Source organism: Opisthocomus hoazin, chromosome 25, assembly GCF_030867145.1.
Source record: "Opisthocomus hoazin isolate bOpiHoa1 chromosome 25, bOpiHoa1.hap1, whole genome shotgun sequence".
Lineage (NCBI taxonomy): Eukaryota > Metazoa > Chordata > Aves > Opisthocomiformes > Opisthocomidae > Opisthocomus > Opisthocomus hoazin.
Window position 1 is genome coordinate 8,980,255 of NC_134438.1, and position 11,046 is coordinate 8,991,300.

General features: G+C 52.1%; 1 protein-coding gene across 1 annotated transcript; it reads right to left on the minus strand.

The window, feature by feature from the left end:
* Positions 1 to 986: 986 nt before the first annotated feature.
* RAB29 (RAB29, member RAS oncogene family) lies at positions 987 to 10,969 on the minus strand. Its single transcript, XM_075443055.1, has 5 exons — positions 10,830 to 10,969; positions 8,395 to 8,466; positions 6,439 to 6,620; positions 5,167 to 5,288; positions 987 to 4,498 (listed from the first exon to the last, which is right to left on the minus strand). The coding sequence occupies exons 1-5, from the start codon at positions 10,951 to 10,953 to the stop codon at positions 4,381 to 4,383; spliced, it is 618 nt and encodes a 205-aa protein (XP_075299170.1). The 5' UTR covers positions 10,954 to 10,969; the 3' UTR covers positions 987 to 4,380.
* Positions 10,970 to 11,046: the final 77 nt, after the last annotated feature.

Here is an 11,046-nt window from a genome sequence, read left to right on the forward strand (position 1 = left end):
CCCACAGGTGACTCCATCACCAGCACCGGCTCCATCACCAGCACCGGCTCCATCACCAGCACCGGCTCCATCACCAGTACTCCAGGACCACCACCGCTTTTCCCCGTGCTACTCAGCAGACAGAAAGAACACGCACAACTTACGCAAACTCCAGGGGAGGTTTTGGGTTCGTTTAGTTCTCTACAAACCCGTCATTACCCATTTTGTTTAGAAAAACGAGCTCCTTTTGCCATGGAAAAATAAAACCTACCCCGCAGTCCAGTAAAATGGCAGCTTCTGCAACAGCAAGTCACTTCTGCTTTGCACTTCAATCTTTACAGAGAGTCCTCGGTTTTATCAAAAATAGTGCTTAAAAACATTGTTTTAATACGTCAGGTTATCTGAAAAGACTGGTTTGACAATACAAATATGGTCAGCTTTCTACCTAATTACAGGAGTAATTTGAGTTCATTTAATGCCTTGCTTGAGCTTAATTTGTCTCCGCTGGAATTGCTGCCATTTTTCTGATCAGTTTGGACGCGCCCTGTCCTTCGTGCAAGTCAATACTCATGAAAATCAAGCTGATCAGGAAAGAAAGAGGGGCATTCAGAGCGGCTGCCTGCCCGCGCAGCCAGCCCCAAAATCCACTGTGCGAATTAATGAGCCATAAGGAGGAAGGCGTATTAACAAACAACCACATCAAGGAATTCTTTTCTTTCTCCTCTTAGCTGGATATATTGGATTAAAAGCCACTATGACTGACTCTCAGATGCGAAAGTTCTGCATGCTTACGTCCCGCTTGTAGGTCAGTAAGACTACGAACATCGAGACAGATGTTTCAGGGAAAAGGAGCCAGTTTGTTTGGCTGGCAGCACAGGGCGGTTCACGCTGTACGCCCTACATGCACCCCGTTACTGACAGCAAGAGTTTCTTGTTTGAACTCGTGAACCCTTTGGTTTGGGCTGCTGGGACAGCAAAACAACAACAACAACTACTACATAGGCAACGTCAAACTTTTATTTCAAACTTTTGCAATACTGCATTAGTGACTGATTGAGACAGAGAAAACCTCCCAGCAGTTTCTTCTCTGGATAGTAGCGTGGTAATACTGCAACGTCACAGTCATCAGAACCCTGTCTCCAAATTACTTCTCTGTAACCGCAAGCGATTAAAAAAAAAAAAAAAGCCCAAGTTTTGATATTGTTGACTTATTTCTGAACTGCAGTCTGCCCTCATGATTTCAAATTCTATTGCAGTAAAAATTTCCAGCTATGCAGACCCATAGTGTGCTGTCATCAACCTATAAAATACACCTTTAAACTTTGTGTGGTTTTGAGTCCCACAACCACAAATTAAAGTTATAGGAATGAAAAATAACACGTGGAAGAGTGAAAGAGGTAGAGTTGGCCCAGAGTCACACAAAGAGCACAAAGTCAAAGCAGGCACTGCAGAAGGGAAAACCAAGCACCTTCATTTTAGAAACGGCTCATTCCTAACGAAGGTGCCAGTGAAGCACAGCTCCTCAGAGTAAAGACGAGGCTTTTCTGATTCGTATTTGAAAGATTCAAGTTCTCACTGGTCAGCAGGAACAAGACTTAATTTTGTTTAAAGTACTTCTTAGAAACGGTTTCACTCAAGTTGGCTTTTCCCTTTCAGTTGTTTTAAAAACAAGAACTGTTTCAGCTAGCACAAGCTGGGCACAATCTATTTCACAGGCAACGGTTCTTCACACGCTGCAAAGAGTGTGTTCAGGTGGGGCTTTTGAATCATTTTTAGTTTACAGGTCTAAATCAAGGGGTTTTGTTGTTGTTTTTTTTTAATTTTCTTTTGCTTTTTTAAGCACTTTGTGGGCCACAGAGCAAGCTCTGAAAAAAAAACACACACATCTGCACAGTAAAATCGTTTTCCTGTCTGTTTTACACCGAGCTCAAGCAACGACCGTTTCTGTTGCGCAGGCTTGTTTTTTGACACTTGTCTACTTATTAAGATGTTAACAAGCAGTAAGCAGTGGGGAAAAAAAAAGCCCCAAGGCATGCACTGGTACCGGAAACCACTGGGCAGAACAGAAATTATGTATAATAGAAGAAAACCTTCAAAGACCTTCCTTTGGCTTTTCACTTGTTTCTGAGAGGCACTGATGAAAAAGAGGTCCGGATTAAGAGGTCCAGACACCAAAGAGGCACCGGGACACACCATGCTGAGGCGCAAAAGGCATAGAGCTGCTTTCCTGCAGGACGCGTGGCCCAGCAGCTCGGCCATCGCAACAGGAATTAGAAATTTTCCTTCCAGCGCCAAGCTCTTACTGTCATTAGCTGGTCGTGGGCAGAGACGGCCGCCGTGTGCCTCGGCTCCTCCGCCCCTAAGGACAGCTCTAACGCTTGGCCTCTGCGCTGAAACGCTTTGAGGTGCGGATACAGAAATCAATAAATAACACATCAGTCTTCATGGTTTCGTGACAGATCTTTAAAAAAAATTAGACCCTTCTCCCTATGTTCCATAAAGAACTAGAAATATTTATAGGATTAAAAAAAAATGTTTTTCTTTTTTTTTTGAACACAATGTTTAGGAAGTAAAATTCAACAAGACAGTTCAGCTTTGTTGCTAACCAGCTCTACACGTTTCATGTGTTTTGGCAGTTAAAGGGTATATTTAAGCGCCTATAAAACCAAATTTGGCAATATTTGCACAACAGAATCCTAGTCCAGACATTTCAGCTTTTGATTAAAACAGTGGAACACAACACTAGTCCTAAATTTCTTAGCCCTCACTGGTTACTTATCGATCGTTTTCAACTCCAGAGGACGAAAATTCAGAATTTTTTAGTGCTTAGTGCAGGCAATCAGTTCCTGGTCTTACCACCTTCTCCCTCCACAGATTACATAAAGTAAGAAAAGAGAGACAGAAGGAATATTTTGCCAAAGAAAAGCAGTCCTAATTCTGCAGGAATCGGGACAAACCAATTTAGAGTCCTGTTTTCAAACTAAACTACTCGAGAAGGTGAAAAACGTTACGGAAGACCACTTGTTCAAATCCTAACCTAAAACACGGGCAGGACAATCCTGTAACATCGCATGCTTACATAAAATGTGTACAACGCCGCACAGCCCCAGCCCCACAGACCGAGCCTCCTGTTAACTCCCCGAGGTAACTACCTAGTCTGCTTTTACCAATTTTTTGCTGCTGTTGGCAAGACCTGTTCTCAACGACAAGGACCTGGGGATACGCTAGGGAGAGCGGGCATCAAAAGGCAAGAGGGGAGCGGTTCTCTTCATTCCCTTTTGTCCCACAAAGCCTTCTCCTGGGCCTCCCCCTCGCACCACGAAAAGCAGCAGGTGGGCTTCCAGGGAGCTGCCTTCCCTGCGCCATCCCCGCTACCACATTCACTCATCGCTACGGAATAATTGTGGGAAGGCAATTCGTCGGCAATTGCAAAGCTGTTTGAGACGGCAGGATACAGGGTGTTCTAAAAGTGAAAAGGACCGTTGTTCTGTCATACAAAGGAGTTTACAACCTACTCCTCATTCAGCTCTCAGTGCCCGAATAAAGTGGCAGCAGAACAGAATACATAGGATTGTGCTAGACAGAGGGCGAGTGAGCAGGAACGAACAGAAGGCAATGGGGCAATTTTGGACGAAAATCTGAGGTATCTGCTGTTAAACCCCGCAGTCAGTATACAGGAAAGGGCGGGCTGTGCTACACCACTTCTCAAATTCACGCTGATAATTTTACAGGTCTGGTTACGTGGGACACCGTGCTAATCCACACCTGGCTTCACACCTTCGGACAGTTAGTGGCGATGCTGAGATGCGTTGGTCTCCCCAGGACACGTAAGCAGAGGTATGTTGTTCCAAAGCACGAAGCAAAGAGTTTGCTGTAATCCCACACTGGGAATCCACAGGCACAGGGAGACCACTTGCGCTCCGCGTGCCCCGGATGAAGGTCACGGGTGCCTCTGTATGGTGGCTGCAGGCGGTGAGGAATAAAAGGTGCAACAACATTAAAAATGTACCTTCGACATCCTTTGCCCTGCCTGAGACAGGCCATCACGTGTCAGAAGATGAAGTGCTCAAAATTAAAAAAAATGAATCCAAGCCATGTGCTTGAACATGGCCCACGCTACGTTACTGGCAGCAGAGCTTCCAGTTGCTCCTACACTGGGAGAAAGAGAAGAATAATCCTTTTCTCACTCCTCTCTTCTTTCCACTCCTCACTCCAAGTCATTGTAGCAATGCTCTGCTGAGTACAAATATGCACTAAACAGAAGACAGTTCATGATCATGTAAAAAAAAAGAAAACAACAAAAAACCAAAAAACAGTGACAGCCAGTTTAGGAAAAAAAATGATGATGGTAATAAAAGGACATTGCTACTAGACCCAAAGCAGATGGTGCGGTCAGTGCATCTAACAGCACGCCCAGCCTGGCGGGGCGGTCTCTTTTATGTTAATATAATCCCCACTCCCAGCAGCAGAGGAGCTTCCATCACCGGTGGATGAGGACATCATCTTTTCAATCAGGACTCTGGAAGACAAACGTAAGTGAGGTTTGCTTGTTTGTTTTTTTAAATGCGCAGCATTGAGCCACACAGTTTTGAGGCAGGACAAAAAAGAAACAGCCATTCATTCTAGAAGGACACAAAACTCGAGAACTTTAAGGACTACACAGTCAGGTTAAGGAACCTCATGGCACTGACACCAGCACCACTACTGGTACCTGGCAGCATCAGAAGACTCTGCCCTAACAGCCCTACGGCAACCACCGCACCTCGGGTCCAGTTTAGGACTGGGACACAGCAACAGGCTTCCTGGGTACCACCCGCGCAAGATCAGGTGCGAATACTCAGTCTCATACCTTTCAGAAAAGGCCAAATTCTCCATCAAAGGACTGGTGCATCACACAGGAATTTCTAGCATCTTTGCACAAGAAGTCTCATCCTCCTGGTAGAGGCTAGCACATGAAAAAAACATCCCTGGTACTGCTCAAAGAATTTCTGTTTCCAAAAGCATGGCAGAGCTTCACCAAGGACAGAAAAACTTCTGACCTTTCAGTATTCAGTTTCCCTTCGGGAGACTGACTTGTGCGTTAGTGCTGCTATTTGTTACTTACTGACAGCATCTCCCCTCACCTCCAAATGGCCGTGTCTGAAAGGGGAATTAACTCCCAGACGTAGCCCCGGTCCCTGCGCCTACCTCATGGACTCATTGATATTCTTGTTTTCCTTGACAGACGTCTCCACCCAACCGGAAAAGCCGTTTTCTTTGCTGAACCGATCCACTTCGTCTCTTGTCACTGCCCATGGGGAAAGGTCACACTGTAAAACAAGAACCAGTCATTTTAAGTTTAGCCTTTTGATTTTTAAGCTGGGAGGGGAGTTCTCCCCCTCAGCCATGTGCTGCCTGTGCGCGGGCAGGCAGCAGGCAGGTCCAGCCCCCCGCATCTCCCAGATCGCACGCTGATAGAGAGCTCTCAGGGCAAGGCTCTTAATGGGATGTTGCAAGCAGCAATACATTTATCTCATCTGAGACACTGACACACCTCAGCCAAGCACGCGTGGAACGGAGGTTCATCCAGCACAGGACAAGGGAGCGTTGTCGCTCCTCCAAAATCTGCCCAGCCTCCCCACAGCAAGGGAACGTCACCGGTGCGGTGCCACCGAGGCAGCCACGCCGATGCCAAAGGGACGTGCGAAGCGGCACGGAGAAAACCCATCCCACAACAGCTTGTGTTAGCGTGACTGCAGCACGTACAGCCACACGGATTTCCCTAACGCAGGCAAAACTGTTACCTTAAAGCAGCTATCGGGGGAAAGCATTATTTGTGAAGAAGTGGAGATGAAAAGCCACTCTCCTGCCCACCCATCACGTTTTTGAGTCATCTCCACTTTCAGGCGCTCAAACCAGACAAGTCTCAAACTGAATCTGGAGAGGGCTGCTGAGCCAACATTGGCAAACGAACAACATAAAGGTAGTTTTTCAATGAAACCAAAATAAATCATTAAAAGACAGCAACCAATCCACGCAGTGAAACATGACGCTGCATCCAGATGAACACTGGCCATCCCTCTGGCAGCGCCGAACAGAAACTTCACCTGCAGCGTCGTGCACAACCTGCCCAGGCTACTGCACGTTAAAGACCAAAAAAGAAAAGGAGAAGCTTTATAATCCAGGAGCTACAGAGCTGGAGCTCGGACAGCACAAGGCACTGCATCTTACGACAGAGCAGTTGTTGACCTCTCCTTAGTGCCATCCATGGATTAAGTCCCACCAGTGTCCCAATTATGGAGGAGAATCCTTGCTAGAGACAGATAATTCAAGAAGAGTTAAGGAAAGGATTGAAAAGACCAGAGGCTACAGGACAGCTCTGGGCAAGGCTTAGTGCTACAGGGGTCTCCTCCCATTCTGCACTCCCGTGCACACACAGGCACGCATCCAAGCACGCGGAGCGCGTCTGGAGCTGCTCACCTTGTTGGCCAGCAGCAGGCAAGGCACGGGGTTCCCATCTGGCAGCATCAGCTTGCTGTCCAGATCCTGCTTCCACTTCTGGCTGTTGCTGAACGTGCTGACGTTGGTGACATCAAACATGATGATGCAGGCTGACGCCTCCCTGTAGTACAGCCGGGTCATGGATGTGAAGCGTTCCTGCCCTTCGGGATCAACAGGAAAGAAAAAAATCCCCCCCAGAGTTACTATTTTCAGATTTGTTCATGCAAATTACATGTTTAACATCATTTTCTCAGCTGACACTAATAATCTCCACTTAAATAATGAGGGAATATGGGCACTGCAACGCGTCCTGCCTGGGGCACCTCAGCAATGCAGTGGCAGAACTGGAACAAACTGGGCAGCTCTTAATCCTGACCCAGACACTCCGACGTCCCAGAAATCCTTGCATTCCTCCTGGTGTAATAATTTAAATTCAGCGTCCCTGAGCACACGTTTGCCTCCCCTCGAGCAGAACCGCGGTGCCTGGCACCGACGCGGCCGTCCCTGCTCCGGCAGCACTCGTGCCACCAGCATGGCCTCCTGCGGGCACGGCGCTCCCAACCAGGCTCTCCAGAGAGAAAAATTCCCTACGAAGCAGAAAGCATCACAGCTGACATACGCTGCTGTCGCTGTTTACACCGTACGGCCTGCCCGTACCACCAAAACTGCGTCCAGGAGTCACTCCGCCGTGCCGCGGCATGGTCTGGTGGTGCCTGTGGAGACGGGACACACCGCAGAGCGTCACACGGGTCGGTGGCACCGTGAACACCAGCACTTCTGACACCAGGGAGACCGCACTGCGGGCTCCCATGTGGCCCCACAGCTGGTCAACAGGCTTTCTGCTCCGCAGCCATCGAGATCCGAGCTCTCCGAGTCACCTCAAGCTGTCTGAGCGTCTCTGCCCACCCCCGAGCTGGAAGGCAGCGCGGCGGGGCCTGCCGGTGGGTGCATCCCCTTCGGCTCAGGGCACGGCAAGAGCGCTGTGACCAGCGCAGCCCCTCTGCTTTCCAAACCTTCAGTGCCTTTTCAGGGCTGAAACTGAAATCAGTTTCTTGCTGCAATCCTCTTGCTGCAAACTTCTCCTTCCTGTTTTCTTTTTAAGGATTCCAGGCGCACGCGTCTGAGCAGCGAAACTGGAAGAAACCACAGCCCTGTTCTCCTCACCCCTCCAGATCCCGAGGTGCCATTCTGGAAACACCCTGCACCGACCCGTCCCTGGTCTCCTGCTGCTAGGGAGATCGGGGAACCGCATTTCTCCACTTCATCGCACACAACGCTGTCCCCCGGCGCGTGACCCACTGCCAAGCTGGCCCCACGACCACAGTGGCACCCAACGGCCTCCTCTTGCCATGATGGCACCCAAAGGATTGGCTGGTTCTGCTCACACCGGTCGCCCAGCAGCTGATCCCAATCCCGATCCTGGCGGAGCTGCTCCATGCAAAGCTCAGGCCTTCCTGGCCATCACGCCAGAAATTGGGATTTTAGCAGAAGACTCGGAGCTGAGAAGCTACATATCCAGCTACAGATGAGCCTGGTTCCCCATTCACTCGGCTTTGAAATTGAAAAGAAAGGCTCGATAGGATTTATCAGCTGCGCTGCTGCGTTCTCTGCAGATGGGCTTTTGATTAAATACTTAAATTACTGCTGCAACCTAGAGACAGCGCTGCAGACCAGAGCAGTCCTGCCCCTTGGATCGACAGGCTTTTAGGATTTATTTTTGTAGCAGACTCCTATCGAAAGAAAAAAGAAAAGGAGGAAAAAGAAGAAAAGGAGGAAAGAGAAAAAGAAGAAAAGGAGGAAAGAGAAAAAGAAGAAAAGGAGGAAAGAGAAAAAGAAGAAAAGGAGGAAAGAGAAAAAGAAGAAAAGGAGGAAAGGCCAAGGCATTAAGAGCTTCACCTCTGCTCCTGAGCAGCTTCATGCTTCTTGTGAACATACCTGCAATGTCCCAGAGCTGCAGTCGTACTGTCTCCGATTCCGACCACTGGACCACCTTCAGCGCAAAATCCACTAGAGAATCCCCCCAAAAGAAAGGAAACCTCGTTAGTGGCATTCCGCACCGTGGGCCTTGCTCCTCGGCAGCCTCGCGCCGTCTCCCAGCCCAGCGACCGCGGTCCCAGCCGCCGCAGCTTGGCCAGGGCCATCGCCCACCAGCACAGCCCAGGCCCCGAGCAGGAGGCTCTGCAGGCGCCGACCCCACTCCTCCATCGCAGAAAGCTGCAAAATAAGTGTTAAATCCAGCGGGCTCCCTGCTCCCCAGCCTGCGGAGAGGATGGCCACACGCACACAAAATGCCTTCAGACAAGCAGAAGTCAAGAGCATTATCAGCACCTTGTCCCTCCCCGGGATGCTACAAGGGGCTTGTCCCTTCCTGAGCTTTGGATTAAACCACGCAACGAACGGAGCAGCGTTCCTCCCCGTCCCGCAGAGCCCAGCCGGGCAGGTCTGCTGTCGAAGCCCTCGCAGAGACACCAATCTGCAACGCTTTGGGAAAGAGGAGGGCGAGGTGGAATTTTTCTAGCAAAGGCAGCGCTGGGTGGACGCCGCTGCCCCAGCTCGCCGCGCTCTCCGGAATCCCGGCCCGGCAGGGTCTGTCACCACCCCGTGCACCACTCCCCGTTTGCAGCAGGCAGCCCCGGCACCACTCCCGATCCCTGGAGCTGGAACACCGGCACCCCAGACACTCACCAAGAGCTCAGGAAGCAGAAATTAAAACGTGCAGGAGTGAGAATTCCTCCAGCACGTAGCCCTGAATAACCACAGGCAAACACAAGGATACTGGAGCCTTATTGCTGGGAGAGCTTCAAGCACAGCTTCCCTTGCCCAACTCGAAATGCCAGTAGAATGCTGGATTTGCTGCTGTCACCCGACTTTGCTGGGTGCTGCCTAAATCGTTGGGGTGCTGGGACTTGGAGCTCCACGTCCCCTCACCCACCACCACCCACGCCTCAGCTGCAACCGCTGCAGGGAGCAGAAAGGGGAAACGCGGCGTTTTGCTCAGATCACGATGCCTCGGGTTCTCGCTGCGGGGGGAAAAACTGCCCGGCGACGCTGGCAGCCAGGCTCAGCAGGCCTGGAACTTCGCGAAGCCAGGAACCCGTTTCAAAAAAGGATAAAAAAGGCAAACGTCCGCAGCTCTGACTGCTGGGAGTGCTCTGCCCCAGCAGGATGCAGCTCTCCCAGCGTTCTCAACACTGATCCCCTCTCGACTCATCAATAAGAAGATTCAAACAGCCGTGCTCGGCCCCCGCTCTTTCGGGGTCACAGAATCACAGAATGGTTGGGGTTGGCAGGGACCTCTGTGGGTCATCTAGTCCAACCCTCCTGCCGAAGCAGGGTCACCCAGAGCAGGCTGTAGAGGACCTTGTCCAGGCGGGTCTGGAATATCTCCAGAGAAGGAGACTCCACAGCCTCCCTGGGCCAGGGCTCCGTCACCCTCAGAGGGAAGAAGTTCTTCCTCATCTTCAGCTGGAGCTTCCTCTGCTTCAGTTTGTGCCCGTTGCCCCTTGTCCTGTCGCTGGGCACCACTGGGAAGAGTCTGGCCCCGTCCTCCTGACACCCACCCTGCAGATATTTAGAGGCATTTCTAAGGTCCCCTCTCAGCCTTCTCTTCTCCAGGCTGGACAAGCCCAGCTCCCTCAGCCTCTCCTCTTAGCAGAGATGCTCCAGTCCCCTCCTCATTCTCGTAGCCCTCCGCTGGACTCTCTCCAGTAGCTCCTCATCTTTCTTGAACTGGGGAGCCCAGCACTGGACACAGCACTGCAGATGGGGCCTCACCAGGGCAGCGTAGAGGGGAAGGAGAACCTCCCTTCCCAGGTCCCCAGGGAGATCGACCGGGTGAAGCCTCGGCACCTCCCGCTCCTCGTCGGTTGCTCGCTCACACCAGCATGAGGCAAAGCACACCTCCGGCGCCTCGCCACCGACCTCCTCCTCACCGAGCTGCCCTCGGCCCCGCCATCCCTCCGGCCCCGAGCGCGGCTTCGCGCCGGTGAAACACCAAAACGCCGCCGGGCAGAGCCGAGGCTGCAATCCCGAACCCCCCGCGTCTGAGGGGCCGGAGGGACGGGGCACCCCGGGCCTGCCCAAGCAGGGGCAGAAGGGACTGGTCAGTCACCGGCTTGGTCACCGGCTTGGCACCAGTCGGTCACTCGTTTGGCACCAGTTTGGCACCGGCTTGGCACCAGTCGGTCACCGGCTTGGCACTGGCTTGGCACCAGTCGGTCACCGGCTTGGCACCGGGCGCGGGCTGCCACCCCCCCAGAGCTGCCGCCGGAGTTTCCCACCAGCCCGGTCTGCGGGGCCGGGGCCGAGCGGGTCCCCAGCGCAGCCCCGGGTCCCGGCCGACCCCCGGGGGTCCCGCCCGCCCCGCTCACCTCCCACCGTGGACTTGTAGTGCCGGTTGAAGCTGTCGTGCGCGTAGCGCTGCACCAGCGAAGTCTTCCCCACCGTGGCGTCCCCCACCACCAGCACCTTGAACATGCGGTCGCGCTGCCCCATCCCGGCCCGCCCCGGTCACGTGACGGTCACGTGGCGGTCAGGTGGCGGAGCCGGCGGAACCGCGGAGGGGCTGCCGGGACCTGTAGTGCGCGC